Below are 23,291 nucleotides of genomic sequence, written 5' to 3'. Positions count from 1 at the left end.
CAGTTTTGTGTAAGTCAACAATTCTTGATCGTAGGTCTTCTGAAAGCTCTTTTGTGCGAGGCATGGTTCACATCAGAAAAACGCTTCTTCAGAACAGCAAACTCAAAACTGGTGTGTGTTTTTTATTGGACAGACCAGCTTTAATCAACACATCCAATCTCATCACATTGATTGGACCCCAGGTTGGCTGACTCCTGGCTCCAATTAGCTCTTGGAGAAGTCATTAGCCTAGGGTTTACATGTTGTGTTCAATAAAAACATGAAAACGTATAATGTTTGTGCGGTATTAGTTTAAGCAGACTGTGTTTCTCTATTGTTGTGACTTAGATGAAGATCAGAACACATTTTATGACCAATTTATGAAGAAATCCAAGCAAGCCCAAAGGGTTCACATACTTTTTCTTTCAACTGCACCTATACATATCTTCGTCATCATCATTAAATTCATAAATAATGTCATGCCCTTGATATATTGTTTTTGTAGGCTTAGTTAATTATCTGGACAATCGAGATCCCAGCACACATTATATTTTATAGTAATAAGATGTTAGCAAGCATACAACCAGTTTTACAACCTGTTCAGACAGGTCAAAAAAGAAAAAGGAAAGTTATCCGCTGTTGCTGGTTAAGTATGTCATCCATGAAAGTTATTTAATTAAGCCAAATTACAAAAATGCTATGTAAAAATTATCCATCAATTATATATAAATAAACTGTTGATTTCGCAGAAAAGTTTTATTATAATTACTCCACCAGCTCTTCCAGTAAATTAATCTGTTTGTTGACAACAGTCCCACCTGCTGGCACGAACAAGTGAAGACACATAACAAGCTTGTATGCTTTTAACGATCTATCACAGACCCACGGATATCTTGTTCTGGGGCCCGTTTCAGAAAGCAGGGTAAGTGCAAACTCCGAGTAAGTCAACCCCAGAAAACGGAATACTCAGGGTTTTTGGTTTCAGAACGCGAGGAATGTCAAACCCGCGACCGCGGAGTAAGTCAAGCCCATTTCAGAAATCGAGGTATCTTATACTCCGGGTGAGTAACCAGAGTAACCTACTCCGTGAACCTAACCTGGTCGGGAGCAGGTTTTATTCCGCAAACGCAGGGTTTGTTACAATCTCCGCCCCCTTTTCGAAGCGCGAGCGGGTTGAAATGACATACGTCATATGTTTATTGATTAGAGTTCCTAATCGCGCTCTATTTAGTCACACAGAACTTAAAATAGCATGTTCGTTTATTCATGAACCCATAGATGAGGAAGCTGCATTAATTCGCACAGAATTATATTTATGTCTGGAGAGAATTCTGAGGCCCCGTTTGGACGTTTTATCTTAACTTTTAAGGCCAGTTTAAGAAGTATATTTAACATTTCCCAATCAGTCATCCTACTAGCAAGACTATTTTATTTCTTTAAACTTTCCTGAATGAATGATGTTATTGTATTTCTACCACGGCGTTTTAGTGCCACGTTAAAAATAACATAAATTCAAGATTACGAGAATAAAGTCAAAATGTTACGAGAATAAACTCGTCGTAATACGTATTTTATTTTCGTGAAAGTTGAAGTTTAAGAGTTTAAATTATGTTTAAGTACGTCATCTGAATCAGTGAGTTAATTCGTAGTTCATGTCAGATTTTGACATTTCGACTTTATTCTCGTAACATTTCGACTTTATTCTCGTAACATTTCGACTTTATTCTCGTAACATTTCGACTTTATTCTCGAAATCTTTTTTTTTACGACGCCGTCGTATATTTCATATTCAGCTGCTGCCAAGATCTTTTATTGCAGAAGGATTTCACCTACATGAGAGCAAGAGAGTTAAATATAATTTACATTTTCACAGTTTCAACAAAATAAATATAAAAGTGATTGACATATAAACTTGCGCATTAACACGTGAAGCACTTTTCTCCCACGCCAACTCTCTTTCTTTTGCTGCTGCGGCTGTGTTGCACTTTTTTCTAAATATCTGCTCATATTCACTATACGCTTGTAACAGTTCCTTCAATTTGATTGGCGAGAAATGAACAGAGCGCTTTTTGTCACGTGCCGTTGCCATGGTGAATCGTGCTATCTTCACTCAATTGATGATGGCTTTTCATCGCCATGCTGCACGCGCGTAACCTAGAGTGAACTTACTCAGGGTTGATTAAACTAACTCAAATCAGCTGTTCTGAAACTGAAAACTCAGAGTAACGATTCTCTGAGTAAATCAACTCAGGGTTCAGATTTTAACTCGGTGTTGGTTGAACTTCCTTATTGAAACGGGCCCCAGGTAATACAAATTAGCCATAATATTTTCTTCGTATTACTCTAAATATATTTATTTTGCGAAGTGAAACGTTTTTATTCTTTGAAACATAAGATAAACTGTAAAAATATCACATGGGTTGGATGAAGATCTTTCACGACTGCGCTAGCATTTGGTTTATAATCCCAAAATTGATTAATTAATAAGTATAATTAACCATAAATACATTTTCACTAAATTATAAAGTAATATTCGGCATGTGGATGAATCAACTTTTACATATAAAAGTCCCATGAGTGTACTTATAACAAAGGTGTCCCGTCCAATTCTATTTCTTACCAATTTTTACCATACCTTTTATACACATCAAATTAGTTCCCGTGTAAACATTATTTTACAATTTTTACGTAAACTGGCCAAATCGTGTTTCTGACTTCCGCTCTTCCGGAAGTGGCGTTTCTTTTCCGGAAGTATTGCTGTTTTACATCCGGACGGTTTGTGATTGTTTGATGTGTGAAGTTTTTATATTTCAGTTTAATCGCCGCAATCGTGTTTAAGGAGTTAAAGCGAACATGACTGAGGTAACTGAGCTTTGATTAACGGGTCTTCATATTAATTGTTTGAGTCACGTTAACGTTACTTAACAACGTGTTTAGGAATGAACGCGGCGCGCTTTATTTCAGTCCATGTGTGCTCGTGTGCATCTATGCAAGTTATCACATTTCTGCCTGAACGAATACAGATTGATTGTGTGTTTTGTTTTATCTCTACAGGATGTACAGAAGCACTCGGTGCACACGCTTGTGTTTCGATCGTTAAAGAGGACTCATGATATGTTTGTGTCGGATCAAGCCAAACAGATAGCGCTGGACGAGCAGAGGTAAACGGTCGCGAAAATGAAATCGCAGTGATATCACCTACAAGACGACGAACTTCGTTGGTCCTTTAGGTTCTTAAATAATTATTTTTTTTCACTTCATATAATTTATAGCTACAAGATGAAGATGGCAGTAAAGATGCGAACAGAGTATGGACCTGTGTTACACATGCCAGTTTTGAAAGAGGGGAGAGATAAAGGGCCACTCGACGCTTCTGACCCCTATGGCCAGATAGGATATCCCCTGCCAGGTACTTCCTCTTTATGTAGTACTGCACACAAACCAAAGTTTTGATACAATAATGCTTTTAAAGTAATTAACCAGCGCATCAATGGATAATAACATGTTGCTTCAATGCCAGATTCTACTCCAGATTACTTGGTGACAGGAACACATCCATATCCTTCTGCTCCAGGTAAGACTCCGATTGCATTTATATTCTGCCACTGACAAGTGTATGGTCTCGGTCTCAAAATGTAATATAGTTTTAAATGCATAGCTCAAAATTGTATTCTTCAAAGGTCTAATTTAATTTATTTGTAATGTCATCAGGAGTCACCCTCACTGCAGACACACTGATGCAGAAGATGCCCAGTGAAGCAAGTGTTCACTCCATGGCTCTTGCGCTTCCTCCGTCTCAAGCAAGGTACATGTAAACACACTTCTCAAATTTCTGTTTTCTCTCTTTCCAAAAAAAAAAGAAAACTTCAGTTCCTGTCTGTCATATCTTTGAAATTGTTCTAGGATGTTCAAAAATAGTCTTTCAAAATATATTTTTTTGAAAGTTTCCTTTGAGCCCTGTATTGGTAGATTAATGTTTCAAATGTTATTTTTTGTTCTGCAGGCAAGATGCAAGTCGAACTGCGGCCAGTGTGGCAGATATTCACAGACATGCGGGAGGTGCAGAGAGATCTCTGCCTCCACAACACGCACTGGTAAGCACATCCTATATCCAAAATTGCCTTTTTTTGTCCCTTAAAAGCTTTTCACGTTTTAATTCCACTTATTTTGTCACATGTTGTTTTATATATCAGCAGTCCATTGTTATCTTCTCATTGTTAATTATGTAAATGGATGTTGTTTTAATTATGTATTACATTTGTTTTTCACTCCATGACAGTCTCTTGTAGAAGGAGGCACCAGGAATACTGTGCTGGTGCCAAGAAAAGCTCCTACGATGCCCAAACCTCAGTGGCATCCACCATGGAAACTCTTCAGAGTAAGCGCACTGCAAGAGTTGTGCGGAGTTGTTCAGCACGTTTTTTTAATGTGTCAATCTGCTTTAAATTGTTGCTAAGAAAGTTTTCTGTTTAATTTTTTTTTTGTTGTTGTTCTGCGCAAATATAAACATCATAAAGGTTTCCTTGATTTACAGAAGACGCCCACTAAAAAATCGACAACAAAAATCTATTTATGACATTAAGACCTGGTTTCACAGACAAGGCTTAAGGCTAGTCTTCGACTAGAAGGAATATGTGACCTGTCTTAACTGAATATAACTTGCCCAGAAATCTCTTAAAATATATCAGTGCCATTGTTTTGTCTCAAGTTGTTCACCAGTAATGTATTCTTCTAAGGCATTTTCATAAAAGCGACACACATATCTCAATTCAAGTAAGGCATAGTCCTGGTTTAAGATAATCCATGTCTGGGAAACAGGGTCTAAAAGACTAATTACTTTCACCACAAATGCTAATTAGTTGTACATAATTTTTTTCTAATTTGCCTCAACCATATAATTTTTACTCATTTAGAGCACCATAAAATGTAATATGCTCCCTTATTCCTTTTTTATATTTAAATGTTTACAAGCCAGAAAAAGCATGTCGTTTGAACTGTACATAAATATTGTGTTACACTGAATGACAATGTAACAATATTTCAACCAAATGTTGAGGTTTTATTCTCCAAAAACGTAGTTAAAACCATAAAGGAGACATTTTACTAACATTTAATGTGCTTTCTATGGATATAAAATAACTTCTGTTAAATTTCTTTTGATGGGGACATGTTAAAGTAACGGCTTTGACCCTCATTTCATTACTTTGCTAATGAAGGAGAACTTCTTGTTCTTTGTGAATTTTGCATTCTGGTAAAAAGGGCGCACTTTTTAAAGACTATAAATCTTTACATGTAAAAATACTGTGTTTACAATGTTTTTACAATGGCAGTGTTTCAGTGGACACTGTTTCCAGTTCATAATACTGATCTTATCCTTTTGTGCCTCTCAGGTCATCAGTGGGCATCTTGGTTGGGTGAGATCTATAGCAGTGGAGCCTGGTAATCAGTGGTTTGTGACTGGATCAGCAGACAGAACTATAAAGGTGAGCTCCATTCTTTAGTGCAAGTTAAGGAAATAATAAAACGGAAATGCTTTTGTAATATTTAAAACCAGCTGTCTTTGGCAGTAAATTAAAAGATTTATGAAAGGTTAATTTGTTTAAATGAAACTTTTAACTTGTCATTTTACTTTTACCTGGTATTAGATTATAGACCTGATGCGCACTTCTCAAAAAATTTAGCCGCGCGTCTATGCGACACGGACCAAAAGCGCTGTGATTGGTCTGCTTGAACTCCCTACTTTCAAGTCGAAAAACATCCAGTTTCATAAGCAGTTTCTCATAAGCATTTCCAAATTAATTATCTACATAAATTAAGTGTTTCTTGCCGCTATCACTGCTAAATGCTTCTCAGACAGTCTACACAACAAACCACTTCAGCTCTTGTCTTGGTTACAAAAGCAATAATGCTATGGACACTGAGGCCTAGTGTCTATTGTCAACGTGGTCAACCTATAAACAAAAACCGGCTCGTTGTGTGCAGCATATAGGCTATGGCGTAGGTCTGACGCAGAATTTAAATTCCGCCTTAAACTGGAGTGATCCCCTTGGTTTGTTCCACAGACTTTATTTCTGTCTTTTTTTAAAGTGACTCATTTTGCGTGTATATACTATCCCCTCAGTAAATCAGATCAGTTTTAAAATAGATGCCTTATACAGTTGCATCTCTAGTGCAGTGTGCATGGGTTGAATGCAGAGGAAACAGACAACTGAATGTAGATCTTCAACCAAATGTTCAAGTGCTTTTTGGATTATAGCGTCCTTTATTCTCTTATGACAGATCTGGGATCTCGCCAGTGGAAAGCTTAAATTGTCTCTGACGGGTCACATCAGCACAGTGAGAGGTGTGGCCGTAAGCACACGTAGCCCATACCTCTTCTCCTGTGGGGAGGACAAACAGGTTAAATGCTGGGATCTAGAATATAACAAGGTATACACTATTTCTAATCCGTTTAAATGTTCATTTTACATATCATAAAATATCAATAAAGCGTGTCTCCAGTCATACTTGGAACAATGCATGTGCTGTGTTAATGTTCTTCTATGCAGATGGTTGTTATATGTATTTTTTTGTTGCCAATATAAGGTTATAAGACACTATCATGGTCATCTGAGTGCAGTCTATGACATTGACCTCCACCCTACCATTGATGTGTTGGTGACATGCAGTCGAGATGCCACCGCAAGAGTAAGCCATCATGCAATCCCTCATGCCTCAGGTTTTTTAATTGTCTTGATGATATTGGTTTACGATGAATCTGCTGTACCAAAGTAGTAGATATGTTGTTTCTGTGTTCTAGGTTTGGGATATCAGGACCAAAGCGAATGTCCACACCCTAACTGGACACACTAACACAGTAGCTACAGTCAAATGTCAAAGCGCTGAACCACAGGTGATTACAGGTAAGCATTCATGTCATTCAGATCCTGCCTGTAAAACTGGTTAGATAGAATTAGCAGCAGCGCTTGAAAAAAATCTTCAATTAACATTTTTCATGGATTTTACTGATAGTTTTCTTTTTTCTATGTGCTTTACTCCTTTAGGCAGTCACGACACAACTATAAGACTCTGGGATCTGATTGCTGGCAAGACAAGAGCCACACTGACCAATCACAAGAAATCTGTCCGAGCATTGGTGCTCCATCCCAGACAGTAAGTCAATATGTGAAATGGTTTTTCAAGTTGCTCTGTATGAAAAGCAAAACTAACTAACATGAACAGAATAATACATTTGTAAACAGAATGAAGGTATCCCAGTCACTCTTTGTTCAATTAAAAACCAGTGATTTTAGTGAAGCTTTCTGGAGTTGTTATGTACACCATTTTCTTCATTTTACAGATACACTTTTGCATCTGGTTCTCCTGATAACATTAAGCAATGGAAATTTCCTGACGGAAACTTCATCCAGAATCTTTCAGGACACAACGCCATCATCAACACGCTGGCTGTCAATTCAGATGGTGTACTGGTGTCAGGAGGTAAAATACAACCCACATTTTGTGTTACAAAGCGACTTTAAAAAATATTTTGCTACCGTATTTACCGTCATCCCTCTATAGATATTTACCAACACATTATTTAGCTTTCTGTCATTTTTAATGTTCATTGTGTATTGTGCACTTAGTTTAGGCTGTGCCTTTAATTAAAAGGTTTGTGTGAAGGTTTTTGTCGTATAATTTTTATCAGGAGTTAATTTGAAATGCTGTGTCTGACTACTTATTTGAGGATAATATGTAATGTTTATAGATCTATTAGTATCTATTGTGTTGTGTCCTGTAGTTTTATTGTCACCCTATACGTTTTTTTCCCTTGCATTCCTAACATGAACAATAACATTTCTAACTCCTAACTTCTTACTACTGTAGCTGATAATGGCACAATTCATATGTGGGATTGGAGAACTGGCTATAACTTCCAGAGGATTCATGCTGCGGTGCAGCCCGGTTCTCTGGACAGTGAGTCCGGAATCTTCGCCTGTGTGTTCGATCAGTCTGAGAGTCGACTCATAACAGCAGAGGCAGACAAAACTATTAAAGTCTACAAGGAGGATGACACAGCGGTAAGACACTCTCCCTTCACTACTAATGCTTACTGGAATCGAATAATTAAAAGTCTTAAAGTTCTATAGTTCTGAAAAGCAAAATTCTCGTGATCTAGATGATTCATAGATGCTTCATAATGGTTATATGTGTGCATGGCACCAAATTATTTTTAGGAATTTTGTTTTTAAAAATGTGGATGTTTTTTATTTTCCTGAGGATTTTCTTTTTAATGTTTTCTTTTCTCTTTTAGACGGAAGAATCCCACCCTGTTAATTGGAAACCAGAGATTCTGAAGAGGAAAAGATTTTAGTTGTTTTATTGGAACCTTTCATTTTGCTCAAACTTAAATTTTGTCAGATGATTTCCAATATGCTGTTTGCTTGTACCATGAATGTAAATGGCACACTATTTGTGAAACAACTCCCCATAAGGTGTTGCATTCTGCTTCTATTTGCCTATTTAACAATATGAAAGTTACAACAAAAAGTGTTTCTGTGCATGGCCAGTCCTTTCAACTGTTCATTTTGATTTTCAATAAATTCTTAACAAGTTTGAATGGTAACTGTTCTGTTTTCTAACAGATCATTGTTAACCATTAGGATTCAAATGCGCAGAGATACAAATAAAACGAGGATTGTTTCATTTGTGCATGTTCATCTTTTAGAATTCAGTTATATTAATCATTGATAGTAATGACATTACATGTACATGTTTGCCAGGTGTAAGTGAACTCAACATCTGACTATTTTCTACTTCAATGTTTTATGTTTAATAATTCAGAAAACATTAAAAGGAAAAAATAACATTTTGTCTGTAAAAATGTTGTATTATCTGACATTTGCTACAACAATTTTGTAAAATAAAGAACTCTGGAATCCAGACAACAAACCGTTTGCTTTTTAAACTGACTATCATCAATTCCTGTATTGAGTCTTAAAAAGAAAAAAACGAATTATTAAAAGGTCATTTTTAGCACATTGGGCAACACATGAGAAATATTTCAAATTCAAAGCACTTCTAAAAACGTTTAGTTAATCTAAAAAATAAAATAAAAGTGAAATATTTGTATCATTGTAAATATGATCTCCACAAACAGGGAAAAGTCGTGCTTGTTAAAATTATTTCAAGCTATTATTTGTTTATTGATCTTTCTGCAGTATTACATGTTTTCAAAGACATTTGCAATTAGAAAAATTATAATTATTATGTAGTTACAATATGACATCGATACTTGCACAATTTGAAGAGTACACTAAAACAATATTTAAATGTATATAAATACTTGAAAACACAAATGAAAAATACATGATATGTAGAATTTTAAGCTATTTAGCAATAGAACATTTTATACATCTGGTTTGGATTTTGCTGGAGTTTAATCAAAAGAATAATGTTGTGTGGTTTTAAAATGTGCATTTATCTTATTTATATTGATACAATTATTTTTTTAAGTAAGGCTTGAGTGAGGACTAGTTATGAAACTATCCACGGGTGTCGCTGTTGGTCAGTAAAATAACTGTTTTACAAGTTACAGTCTCATATTTGTTTTTCCTTCCTAGAAAGTGTCACTTTCGAGCAAACAGGCAGACTTTGGTTTCAACTCGATAAACAACAGAACTTGAATTTAAATATGGTTTTGCTTAATAATTCCATGTAAGGTACCATGCTTGAACTAATGCTTGAGCTAATAATTGAGCCATTGCAAATCATTTTCTACACTATTATTTTTAAGTTCATTATTCCATTAGGGGAAGGCATTATGGTGTTTTCAAATGGCTGAGTATGTATTTATTGACTTCTGCACCACAGCAAATATTATGAAATATATTTGCACCAGAGAACATCAGTGTTTAGATGAAATCCTGGAAGATACCATTGCAGTGTTTTATCAACGCAAGTCAGGCAATATTGACTTATTGACCAAGTTTCCCGCTACTACTCCTACACGAAGGTGAGACACCCACACTTAACCTGAAAAACAAACACACCAGCACACTCCACGGCTTATTTAATAAGGCTTATGAATCTCTACTTTCACTAACAATTTGCAATCTCTAGTTTGCTTTAAACTAACATGCAAACAAACATAGAAATTTTCAGGAATGTAAAACCACTTCTTATCTCCTCAGTGTCAATGGTCCCATGTATTCATTAGTGTTCAATCTCACTTATATTGTGAAGTCAGGAGATCTAGAGAAGACATTTGATTTTAAAAAAGTGGAAACATTTATTAATTTATTGTCAGGTGCAGTGCCTTAGACGAGTTGCAATTCAAACAAGTTGAAATTTATAAACACGGTGTATGTATGAATTTTCCATATAGAAAACAATTAGATCTAGGATATCGTGATACAAATAACATAAAAGAAAAATCTGATTACAACAGACAGATGTCCACACTCACTTGAAACTTCATGTCATGTCATTCCTGTATTTCAAAATTAGATTTGCAAAAGCAAAATGCAATGGTAAGGTCTTTAAATGTCTCCAAACTGCTTGACACCACTCTGCTGGCCTCCGGCACCAATTCTGTTTATGGGAATGATCTTCATGGTGGTCTCCTTCAGAGAATACCAGCGACTGTGCCATGTGGCCCAAATAATGCCGTTATCATGTCCATTCTGACTGTCCTTCTCTGTGTACTTGCCACCTGTAAAGAGAAAAACAATACCTCAGAAAAGATGTAAAAAACTATTCTGTCCTTTATTGACATAAGTTGTGTAAGAAGCAGACTGTCAATTATTATTTACCCTTGACAAATTACAGTTCAAGATTCTCTAACCACCACCTACAACTGGTTTACTAATAAAGTCCATATGAAAGTCATAGGTTTACCTGTGTAGTATTTTCCATTGAGATGAGCAGCGTGGCAACGGTTCATCCACCAACCAGACCCCTCCTGCAAGGCACAGTTTTCTTGAAACTTGTCATTGTCTTTATCAGGTGAACTGAACTGCATGCCATTGTGAGACGTGTAGAATTTGTCACTGGGGTCATCCCCGAAGTCAAAGCCGTCGAAAGCATCCCCAGCATCTCCACCAAAGTAATAAGCATATGTCAAACGGTATGCATCGATTTCTGGTCCAATTTTGAATGTGGCATAATCAGCATACCTGACAAGAGATGTTTACAATAGGAAAATGTTGAACTACCGATTATACTCTATTTCTATTGATTGTGTTTCCTGATATTTTGCAACATGTTTGATCTGAGAAGAGGTCATGCAATGTTACTTGGAAAAAAAACATGGCAGCAGAACAAAGTCCTGTGTGACTACAACAATTTTTTTTAGTTTACTTTAGATCTAAGTGACAGTTCACCCAAGAAGGAAAATTCTGTCTAGCCATCTTATTATTTCGAACATCCATGACTTTCTTTCTTCTGCAGAACACAAAAGAAGATATTTTGAAGAATGTTTTTACCCAACAATGGCGGTACCCATTCACTTCTATTGTATGGACACCAAACTAATGCAGGTCAAAGGGTCCCGCCGTTATTTGGTTACAACATTCTTTAATTAACTTTTGTGTTTTGCAGAAGAAATTCATACAGGTTTGAAATGACAAGATGGTCAGTAAATAATGACAGAATTTTCGCTTTTGGGTGAACTATCCCTTCAAATTGAATGCTCAGGTGTGCAAGATCCTTCCAAATATATAAAACATTAGCTACTAGGACTAAATGAAGTGAGGAGTTCCACATTACACCCTGAAACTTTGACAGCATTAGAAAGGAAGGTGTGTGAGGGTTTTCTATAATTCATTACTTTTTGTTGCCTTCCCAATCGACCATTTCTATCCTTAGGACGTAAGGCACACTAGACTGAACTGACAAAAGATGCATCTTCTCATTGCCCAGCCAGAACTCTGTTCTGTCATCTGGCGAAAGGTACCCAAAGCCTTCCTTATACTGAATCCAGTTTTTGTTAAAGTCAACGCTCCCGTCACGTCTCTGAAAAACATTTAACCAATTCATTTTGATTGAAATTCAACACAGTTTTTTCAAATAACTGAGTGTTTCTATAGAAAATGTGTACCCTCTGAAGGACAGTCCATCCTCTTCCAAAGCTGTCTATCTCACAGTAGACCAGGAATGGTTCTTGAGCTCTGGCTGGTTTCACGTAGTAGAGTCCACTAACCTTACCGCCTTTGTTTGCGATGTCCTGACAGTCTGGGGACAAAGTGTACAAAATTTGCTGCAACTCTCTACTCTTATGTAAAAATGCTTCAATCAGCGTTTCAACATCTATCACTGTTTTTACCTTTGCCTGTTATTGTCTGAATTTCTACGGTGTCTTTGCAGGGCTCTTTGCACATCTGGTCCAGCTGGAGAGACATCTGCTTTAGATCGACCATTTTATTCTCATTAGCTTGGAGGGTCGACTGCAGTTGACTAGGCAGATGGAAAAAAATCCATTAGGATTGTGATTTGTTAAGTGACCCCTGTTTATTGAATAGGACTAAAACAAGGTATCAAAAGGTTCTCACTATATTTGATCCTCCTGAGCGACAATGCTCTTCTCAAACCGTAGTACATCATCCAGCATGCTTGAGGATTTTTTGATGTATGTATCTGATAAACAAATTAACTTTACTCTCATAAACATAAAACTTAAAAACAAACCAGATACTTAACAAGGACAAAGAATTCAAAGATTAGAACTAGACTGCCTTTATGTACTGTATTATTTTATATGAGGAATCTGAGATATCTAAAAGGTAGGTTTTTTTCCCACTATGAAATATGAAAGGGTGCTACCTGGTGATTGCTTTTGAGCTTGTGTGTCTGAGTCTTTCAGGTAGATCACTTTGTCCTGTGCTCCTCTGGTAAGGTTGACGATTTCCTCCAGATCTTGTTCCATTAGGTCCAGCTGTCTGTCCACATCAGGTTTGTACCGGTGCAGGTAATCAGCGACTCCACATGTGGTTGGGCAGTATTTCCCCTTCAAGAGAAAGAAAAAAAAGGTGAGCACACTTAAAAACACTGACAGATACACTGAATATTTTAAGTGGAATACGGAATTGAATATTTTAAGTGGAATACGGAATAGATGTCTTATGCAGTACTTACAAAACCATCGCTGGGGTTACATTGTTCTTGTGATGGGATATAGTCCCCTCTCGGTTGCTTAGGGAGAAAAAGCAAGAAAAAGAAGATTTGCAAATAAACCTTACAACAAATTTGCCATTGCATTGAAAGCCATATCCTGCGTCGCTTACCGCTGTCGATTTTGTGGAAAGCAGAAGAATAAAAGCAGCCACATGTATGAACTGGGACATGTTGGTTCTGCAGTCTGTGTGCTGTATCCTTGCGATTGTGAGTGACCGTTGACTACCGCTGTATATTTATCCGATCAAGGTCCTACTCAGAGATGGAGATAACGGTCCACTATACAAACAGGAGATACCACCATACCCGTCATACTCACTGCGTGACTCAGAACTAACCATAAATGCTTCAGCATTTAAGTCAACATGTCCTTGGTAATGTCCAAGTACAAAGTAATGTACGTAAATAGGGAAGGCAGCAGAATGAAGAATTTTATTACTGAAGATAGCCAAAATATCTCACTGAATAGACTGTAGGTACACATGTTAACCATATCACTGCTTGTTTAGAATGTTTATTATTCAAAATAAAGGGGCAAACTAAAAAGACAAACAGATAGTTTACCATAACACAGAACAATTGCACTTCTGCTGAGCATATGGGTCAGTCTTTGCTCTATTGTAATAGGTTCACAACAATTTCAACATTTCTCTTCAGTAGACACATATGCTGTCATACTTTAATCCTCACCACCTAAATAACAACAAAAATTTCATGTCAGGACAAACACTGACATCAGTGAGTCATATGATAGCTGTGTCAGTTTAAGTAAACAAATCGGTTTTCATTACTATTATTATTGAGTACTAAGAGCATTAATAAAATAAGTGTACAAACAGCACAATGCTACAGTAAAATTAATGGTGATGTGCCAGTCATTGTAAAATTGCCTCTGAAAGACCCATATACTATTTTGTTTAATTGTTCAAACATTTCTTTGGTAGTTTTTTACTTGAGAGGAGAGATGTCTTGTCGTGCCCTCTAAATGTGTTTTTTTTTCATGTTCAGCTCATGGTTTGTTTTTTGGTCATGTGTTTACCTTAATGTTCTCTTGTTTCACGTTTGGCTTTGTGCACTCTTCTGATTTTACATTTATGCATTTGTTAGACACTTTTATCCAAAGCGACTTACATTGAATTATACTATACATTTGTATCAGAGTATGTGCAATCACTGGAATTTAACCCATGATTTTGACGTCGCTAGCACTATGCTCCAAATACTGAGTTACAGGAAACTAAGAAAGATTTAGCATTTGTTTTGAGTGAATATTTGAGCACATTGCTTGTATTGCTGATCATTTACTTCATGGTCTTCTTCAGTCTTTTTGTCAGAATGTGTTTTTTGATTTCTTTCTGTTTGCCGGTGGTGGGACCAGAGGTAGAAGTGGTGTTCTATGTGTAGAATGACCCGTGTTGTATGTTTAAAAATAACTCTTTGCCAGGGGATGTTTTAAAGTGGAATCTTAATTGCTTGTAGTTAAATTATACATTTTTAATTTTTTTAAACCATAGATGCAGGAAACCATATTAATGTAAGAAAAGTGCAAAATGTTAAGAGGCTATTTCATTGATAAAAGTTGCAATTCCTCTAATTTTTTAGGGGTGAGGCCCCCACGATGCACCCGTCTCGACGCAATCCCCCCCCATTTTCAACCCTGACTTTACATTTACAATATATAAATTCATTTGGCAGACGCTTTTATCCAAAGCGACTCAAAAGTTGGAGAGCATATAAACAATTTGTCAACACGCTAAACAGTTTACAAGGCCTGCTTCTAGGAGGATTACAGCGAGAGAAAGCAAAGGAGCAAATGAACAAAAATTATGTTTTATTAACAAAGTTCGGGAGGAGCATGTGCAAATAATTACGCAGCTGCCCGACATTGGCAATCACGCCACCTATCCTACCAAATCAGAGCGAGGTCTATCAATAATGAAATCGCCTTACCTGCTACACTCAACATTTTCACAGCATCCCGCCGCCACCCCGACTCCTCACCATTAACCTTCTTTTCTACCCAAAAAGGGGGGGAGCACTCGGGGCTCGGGCAAACACAGTGATCGGAGCCCTCGCCCCGGACAAAGGGGGAGTGCTCCAGGGTTGGGAGAGAATGCCAACCCTGGAGCCCTCTCCCCGGACAAAGGGGGAGTGCTCCAGGGTCGGGAGAGAATGCTAACCCCGGACCCCTCTCCCCGGACAGCACGCCAAATACGCATACTATATTCTCTGCTCTACCAAACTGCCACCCATTTAATTATTTGCAAAGGCGAACTCTTGAAACAGACAGTTATTGGTTAGTCAAATAAATATGGAACAGGTATTACAGCTGTTTTTTGAAAGATACTGCAGTTCGGGTGGAGGCCGGTAGTTCATTCCACCACAGGGGAACCAAATAAGTAAAGGTTTTTGCAAGCGGTTTGTTGCCTTGCTGTGTTGTTACAACCAGGAGTTGGGTGAAAATGGGCGAATTTACCATTTTTGTTCTGAGGCCAGTTTTAGAGAATTATTCTTGACCCGAGTGGGAACTGGCAGCCAATGAAAAGAAATGAGGAGGGGTGTTACATGGGTTCTTTTAGGCTGATTGAAAACTAGACATGCAGCTGGATTCTGGATAATTTTTAAGGGCTTGACTGCATTGGTTGAAATGCTGGCCAGTAGAGAATTGCAGTAGTCCAGCCATGGTGATGCTCTTTGATCCAAGAAGAGATGTCCAGAATGCAGGCAGAGACACAGGCAGAGATGGTGGGGTCATCTGGGAGCAGAAAAGAGAATAGAGCTGTGTGTCATCTGCATAGAAAAGGTATGAGAATCAATTTGGACCCAGGGAGGTGGTATATAGAAAAGAGGAGAGGAGCAAGAACTTAGCCCTGGGGAACTCCAGTTGTCAGCTGGTGAAATCTGGATGTCTCCCCTCTCCAGGATACCTTAAAGGATCCGCCTGTGAGATAAGAGTCAAACCATTTGAGGGCAGTTCCAGAGATGCCCAGTTTGGAGAGAGTGGACAGCAGGATCTGGTGGTTCACAGTGTCAAAAGCCACAGAGAGATCAAGCAGAATAAGGATAGTATTTATTGGCAGTAGGTTTTCAACGACAGACAGGATATGGGTCTCCATAGAATATCCTTTCTTGAAGCCAGATTGCTGAATGTCCAGTAGGTACCACCATTTCGAGGGCCTTGGAAAGGAAAGACAGGAGTGAGATTGTTCTGTAGTTGCTGACCACTGAAGGGTCGAGTGTTGGTGTCTGGAGTAAAGGTGTTACCAGGGCTTATTTAAAGGAGGTGGGGACAGTACCAGTGGTGATTGACGTGTTTATAATGTGTGCGACTTGAGGCAGTAGAGACGGAGAGATGGAGGGGATATGAAAGGGAGAATTTTGGACACATCAGTCTCTGAAAGTGGAGAGAAAGAATGGAGTTGAGGCTAGCAAGGGGTAAGAGAGAGATCAAGGATGCGTTGAGCAGAGAATTGCCTGCTGATGGTCTCTGCTTTTTAATTAAGAATTTGGCAAAATTTGGTGAAGGTCAAACGAGGAGAGGAGAGCTAAGAACTTGTCTGCTAGTTCTTTTTCTAGGTGGATGTTGAAGTCGCCTAGCATTACAAGTGGAGTGCCGTCTTCCTCCATAGAGGACAGCAGCGTGTCAAGCTCTTCTAAGAAGTTTCCAAGTTGACCTGGATATGCGATTGATGAAAACACAATGTATTTTTGATGGATAAGTGAAGGTCATTTCATGGTATTCGAATGAGGAGTTGCTGCAAGGAAAATACAGAAAATTTGTGCAAGGTCAGGGAAGAGGAGCAAGTGTTATGGGTTACACCGATGCTCTGGACAGCGAGAACCAATCAACTCTGACTACTATAGAAAAGGAAATTTGCATGCCGGTCTCCGCCCCCGGATGTCCGGTATAAAAGGAAGCCGGCGTGCAGCATTCATTTACATTTTGTTCTTCAGAGCCTTCGCTCATGACTACGAACAAAAAGAATTCAACGAATTGGACACGATTGCTGCGTTAGGTGTCTGGGCATCCAGCACGCTGAAGCAGCGTTCGTTGACACATCTTGCCTGCACTGCGGGCAGATTGTCATTCAGAAGTTGCGGTCATGGGTGGCTGTCTTCCTACGGGAACCAGCCACCATTTCTTCTGCTACCTGGGCCGTGACATCGGTGGCTACGGCCCCGAAGTCCGTCTGTATTAGCAGCGTTAGTTATGTGGGGACCTCTGCGAACGTAAACCCACCAGCCAAGTGCTCACAGGCCAATCGCACCCCGATTCGCTCTTTTGAGCCTCGGATATCCTTGCTCACAGCTGAACGCGGGATGGGCGGAAGCACAGTGCCTGTGCAAGGTCAGGGAAGAGGAGCACCAAGTGTTATGGGTTACGCCGATGCTCTGGACAGCGACTACCCCTGAACCATTCCCCTGACAGAGGACCTGCTCTCTCAGGGGAAGGACACGTTCTGGCATCCCAGATTAGACCTCTGGAACACCCATGTCTGGTCTCTAGACGGGAAGAGAAGATCCTTAGTTGGCTACTCCCCCTGTATGGCGGAGACCATCACCCAGGTTAGGGCCCCATCTACTAGGCGGTTACACGCCTCTAGATGGCACCTCTTCACGTCCTGGTAACCCATGAGCTTCCCCAGGTGGACCTCCACCTTGCGGTTAACTACTCAGTCCACACGTTCCATGCGTTCTCCTCCAAGGACGAGGCCATACCTATATCCACCATATTCCTCCCCACGGGTAGGAGGTGGCCTCTGCATCGCATCCCTAATTAAGGAAGTTGCGCTTATCCGGTGTAAACCCGAGCCGGACGGTCTCTCGACAGTAGAGAGCTAAGGCCTTCATCCGTGAAAGGTTACCGGTCAGGGCTGTACCCATCTTTCTCCAAGAAAGCTCTGGAACCCCCCGACAACCACACTGGAAGGTTACAGTTTCGCGAAAGCATCGAGCTGACACGTCCAGGCCTGTTGCCATCGCTTCGCTAGAGATTGTGATGCGATACAGCGTTGTAGCGTTTTCCATAGGCAACCCCATCTGTCGTTTTCGACACAACGTCGAGAGACCAACAGAAAGGGAACGTCTTGATAACGTATGTTACCTCAGTTCCCTGATGGAGGGAACGAGACGTTGTGTCCCTTATGCCACAAACACGTATCGTATTCTGCTGTAGTCGTGAGAGGCTCTCAGGCTCTTCAGAACAAGAGGTAAATGAATGCTGCACGCCGGCTTCCTTTTATACCGGACATCCGGGGACGGAGACCGGCATGCGAACTTCATTCGCCAAATTTCATTGGCCTTTTCTATAGTAGTCAGAGTTGATTGGTTCTCAAGGGCGAACCCCATCAGGCGAATCCCATCAGGAAACTGAGGTTACATACGTGACCATGACGGTTTCAGTGTAAAAACAACTTGTGAGAAAACATCTAAAACCAGAATATTTTCACAGAGATGACAAAAATAGTACTTGGAGGAAAAATCCTTTCTTGGATGTAGATTTACAACTTTTAGTTAAGGTAACAAGGGCAGGAACACTGGAGAGAGAGTGAGAGTAGTTTCTGTTTATTTTCATTAATATCATCATTAATCTAAACAGATTTCGGCCAGATTTCATAGAGTGGAACCATACTGAATTCTGTTGTCAACAGAGAGCACAACAAGGCACGATTGACCTGATAGTCAATTTCAGCGTCTGTGAACTTAAACAGCTCTGAACTCTGCCTGAACCTCTCTTAAAACCAGATGGAGAGCTGCCTTCATTTCACAAGTCCAAGAAGTACCGTGCCAAATCTCCAGACTCCCAAAAGATAGAAATGTCACAGCCTTTGCAGTGATCATGGGAGTTCATTGCATTTCAAACTGTACAAAAAGTTCAGGGTTACTTTAAGGTTATTTTGTTTAATGACTGACTGAATTAAACATCAATGCAGTAAATACAATATCAAACTTCAGTCAGGACCCCTGTCCTCAAATATTTAAACAAAAGCAATATTTAAGGTTGGTGGAATGAAACTGTTCTGGGCAAACTCTCCGCCTCCCCATGCATTACATGACCCCCCCGGAACCAGAAAAGTTCATTATGCGTAACAGGATTAAATTAAAATGATCCGATAGATACAGGCAGACATGTAGGAGATGGGGATAGAGCTGGGTTTTGAGGTAACTTAAATAGGATGCAATGTAGGATGTGTTGCATGATTATTGGTTAATGTTGATTAGCTGCACCTGATGTGACGTATGACATGACCTGCCAGAACTGATGCTACGCTTCATTTGGGACACAACACTTAGGACAATACTGCAAACCTTTAAATATTTATATGCTTTTGTTTGAAATGCTTTTACAAAGAAGATATTGTATGGTGAGGCTCATGGATCAGTTTTGTGGTGTAAAGATAAATATCAACACAGCTATGCCCTATCAAGACCCAAGCAAATCCCCATGTCCAAAAATAAAATCCTATTAATATTAATCGTATGTCTACAAGTACAGTTTTGTTTCATATCAAACATGAACAGCTCTGGAGGTCAAGTGACTAGTGATGATTGCATTCATAATGACCTAACTAATGCTCTATACCTTAATGAATGTTTTAGATCTGCAATGCAGTTGCTCGGGTTTATGTCTTTTATTAATTTGAATTATGTTAAAACAAAATATTTTAAGAAAGCTTGCATAATTTGCTTAAAAATTTCATAAACAGGTTTAAATGTATTGTCTTAAATGGAACAGAGAATGAATGCACGATTAGTAGGTCACACAAGTTCAGTAGTCATGGTCAAGTTTAGTGTATTTATTTTCTCAAGAGGGCTCTTATCTTGCAAGCCGAAAATATGATCACAGTGAAATCATGAGGGGAGGTTATAGCAAAGGGCAGCAGAAGTTCAGCGGCCATCACTTTGAGTGTGGCCCTGTTGTGACCACATTTTTACATCTAGCCTTATGACCTCATACTGCCTGTTAATCACATTTCCAAATATTTGACACAAAAGAAACAACAATAGCAAAGAAAAGAAATAGAAAGTGGAAAAGTATACTTCATATTACAGTTATGTTTGTAACATGAAGACCGTCCTATAAGTGACATTTCACATAACACACCGCAAAAAGACAAAGGCACTTTCAGCTAAGGGCATAAACTTGAATTATTACTGCTAAAAATATCTATGATACAAAACTGGTAACGTTTTCCATGAATGCAAGCATTTTATGTTGTATAGATCTGTGATTGGTGTAAAGATGTAAGAGTTCTAATGTAATAGCTATTCCTTTCCTAAATGTTTTCATTAAAGCAATTGTGGTGTATTACCAATACTTAATAATTTGATAAAACAAGTCACGATTTAGTAATAAGAGTTAAAGCAGTCTAGAGTTTTAGTGTGAGAAACTTTCAGCCAATCAGATTCTTGGGGACCTCCTCACTCCCAAAACACATACATATAAATTCTCCATCGATTTGAAGACATCGCTTTCTTTCAGAAAAACACTAAAATGCTAGACTCACTAACATTCCTTTTTGAGAAATTCTTGCTTTTCTCAAATTTTAAACTTTTTCAAACTATATGGCAGCTGGAGGAGAAGAGTCCAGTGAGATGCTCTGTGTTTAGGAGAGGAGATCTGCTGGAGGTTCCGCGCACTCTCTTCACTCATTACGGCATCTATCTGGGCGAGAACAGAGTGGCGCACCTGATGCCCGACATCATGCCTGTATTAACCAACAACAAACAGCTCATTAAACCAGTCGTCACCAACAAAAGACTCATTTTAGGATGCATTTACAAAATCGCGAGTGTACGTGTTGATTCGGTTGAAGATTTCGCATACGGTGCTCAGATTCTGGTGAATGATATGGATATGCAGATAAAGTGTCTGGCTCTGGCGAACGAGGACGTGGCGAGAAGAGCCGAGAAACTGATCGGTTCGATCCGGTACAGTTTATTATGGAATAACTGCGAACATTTTGTGACGTACTGCAGGTATGGGACACCTGTGAGCCGGCAGACAGAGAGGGTAAGTTTTCATTATTGGAGAAAAATGCAACACTTATTTAAGCCAAACCATGATATTAGTTTAGTTCATATATAGTCATATTTTATTATAGTAAAAAAAGATATAATATAGTATAAAAAAGATACACCAAAATATAATAAAAAATACTTGTTACATTTTAATTATATTAATAATATTTATATAAAATATTTTGTTTTCATATTCTTGAAAAATGTTGCAAGAATAGTGCTTTTAAAATTAAATAGCCCCAAAACTTTATTTTTGTTGTAACAGTTCTGCAGCTGTCTAAAATCCATCATCCGAGACCAGAGAAGTGTGGCCATAACTGTTCTGTTGGGAATGATGTACACCATCTGCTTTGGACTGGCACCTTCAACTACACTACCCACAATCCTTATTCTTTTCACTATGTGGATGGCAGGCTGAGAGAACATACCAGAACACAGCCTGTGCTTGGGACATTTACACAATAATACATGAATACATGTATATCTAATCCACTATAAATTCTGATCAATGTTTGATTACGGTTTGCATTTTGCGAATATAGACGATTTCATCTTAACAACATAAACAAATGTAGCTGCGCATGCGCACTTTTGTGACCCCCAACTGAACTTCCGGTACATTTAAAAAATCCAAAGAATCCGAGAAGAACTGTTTCTTGGCTAACTTGTCTCTCCAATATTCTTAATTTAGACTCCGATCCCAAACCCAGCCGCTAGATGTTAACGTAACTTACCATACGGTTTGTTTAAATGTGACCGAAATAAAGAACCCATTAAACAAATAGTTATTTAATCAAATGAACATACAGCAAAATTGAACCAATCGTTTATAGTTATCGTTACATAAAGTAAAATAATAATACAAATTAATAGTTACATAAATTAAAATAAATATAAATAGTTAGACATAAGCCAAACCGAAAGTTAACTGGGGGTCAGGCGTGCGCACGTCCGATGAAACGGTCTTTAGTTGTAAATTATAATTTAATATAATATTTATGGAGAATAATTCTCTATATAGTTTCTTTATTAACTGTAGAGTATTTACAGCCGTGCTGTATGTTTTTCAATTTAAATTACATACCGATCATTTATAGAGACATTATTGTGATGCATAAAGTAGATTACAGAATACATTAATTTCATGAAAGTGTTTTTAATATTATGAATTTCACAATATTTTGATGTAAAATCTCTAACAGCATTTCTAAGAGTATGTACAGTAAATATTATTAAGTAAAGTTACTTTAACATTCTTCTGTCTTTAATCAGAATAATTTTGAGGAAAATCAAGATTTAGATGATTTTTTACAGAAATGACTGGTAAATACTATAATCATTTTAGCTTTCCGCTGTAAACAACTGATTTGATTTTTTTGGCTAAATCTTTAAAATAAAATGTACATAAAACTAAAACATTGTCAAGATATTCCAAATATATGACCCGTGTTTGAACCTGTGGATTTTGCTTTTGGTTCTGTTATATAGGTTCTGCACATCTTAGACAGATTAAACAGTCCAGATGTGTTCAAATAAACAAGAACATCACTTCCATTTAAAAAAATCTAAATGTTAAATATCAATATAATAAATATTTTTTGAGATAAAAGTATTACAAGTATAAAAGTAAATCAAAAAATCTATGAATAAGAGCGAAGAATAGATGTGAAAACCATCAGTACTGATTATAAAGCTGGTTGTTAAAAGTAGATTTAGCTAATTCTAGAAAAAAGTGTGTTTATATTGAATATATCAAAATAAAACATGGTTTTGATTTTTTATATTGTGTAATTTCATAGTTTTCATGAGTTAAAAACTATAGTAAAAAATTATACAGTTAAAAAAACTAGTGAATTAAATTGAAGTGAAAAATACACCCTTCATGTGGAGTTTAAGCAGCTTAGTTCTCGTATTACAGCCTGGAAGGAGAGGACATGACACAATTGTCAAAAAGCTGACTGGATCTTATGGTGGCACAGCATGTAATGTTGCTACTTTAGAGTGATGTAATTCTCTTTTAGAACTGTGGCGTAATAAAAACAAACAAGAACGTTTGCTAAGATTAAACTCCTTGGTGCGGTTTCCCGGACAGCGTTTAGTTTAAAAACAGGACTAGGTCTTGGTTAAATTAGGATATT

At 38.0% G+C, this 23,291-nt stretch overlaps 3 protein-coding genes across 3 annotated transcripts; 2 read left to right on the top strand and 1 right to left on the bottom strand.

Moving 5' to 3' along the window:
* The first annotated feature begins 2,736 nt into the window (after window positions 1-2,736).
* Window positions 2,737-8,578, top strand: plrg1 (pleiotropic regulator 1). The gene is made up of 15 exons (XM_056730941.1): window positions 2,737-2,841; window positions 3,034-3,140; window positions 3,252-3,388; window positions 3,500-3,553; window positions 3,691-3,784; window positions 3,983-4,073; window positions 4,259-4,357; window positions 5,370-5,462; window positions 6,259-6,408; window positions 6,565-6,666; window positions 6,779-6,881; window positions 7,023-7,131; window positions 7,319-7,458; window positions 7,846-8,039; window positions 8,273-8,578. Exons 1-15 carry the CDS (start codon window positions 2,833-2,835, stop codon window positions 8,330-8,332), a joined length of 1,542 nt encoding a protein of 513 aa, XP_056586919.1. The 5' UTR covers window positions 2,737-2,832; the 3' UTR covers window positions 8,333-8,578.
* A 1,646-nt stretch (window positions 8,579-10,224) lies between these two features.
* fgg (fibrinogen gamma chain) lies at window positions 10,225-13,414 on the bottom strand. Its single transcript, XM_056730957.1, has 9 exons — window positions 13,242-13,414; window positions 13,093-13,149; window positions 12,781-12,964; window positions 12,510-12,594; window positions 12,284-12,414; window positions 12,059-12,192; window positions 11,789-11,973; window positions 10,858-11,135; window positions 10,225-10,672 (listed from the first exon to the last, which is right to left on the bottom strand). Exons 1-9 carry the CDS (start codon window positions 13,299-13,301, stop codon window positions 10,500-10,502), a joined length of 1,287 nt encoding a protein of 428 aa, XP_056586935.1. The 5' UTR covers window positions 13,302-13,414; the 3' UTR covers window positions 10,225-10,499.
* Window positions 13,415-19,875: 6,461 nt separating this feature from the next.
* lrata (lecithin retinol acyltransferase a) lies at window positions 19,876-22,520 on the top strand. Its single transcript, XM_056731743.1, has 2 exons — window positions 19,876-21,145; window positions 21,419-22,520. Exons 1-2 carry the CDS (start codon window positions 20,627-20,629, stop codon window positions 21,569-21,571), a joined length of 672 nt encoding a protein of 223 aa, XP_056587721.1. The 5' UTR covers window positions 19,876-20,626; the 3' UTR covers window positions 21,572-22,520.
* The last annotated feature ends 771 nt before the right edge of the window (window positions 22,521-23,291 follow it).

This window comes from Triplophysa dalaica, chromosome 2 (assembly GCF_015846415.1).
Source record: "Triplophysa dalaica isolate WHDGS20190420 chromosome 2, ASM1584641v1, whole genome shotgun sequence".
Lineage (NCBI taxonomy): Eukaryota > Metazoa > Chordata > Actinopteri > Cypriniformes > Nemacheilidae > Triplophysa > Triplophysa dalaica.
This window is presented reverse-complemented; position numbering and strand designations above follow the sequence as displayed.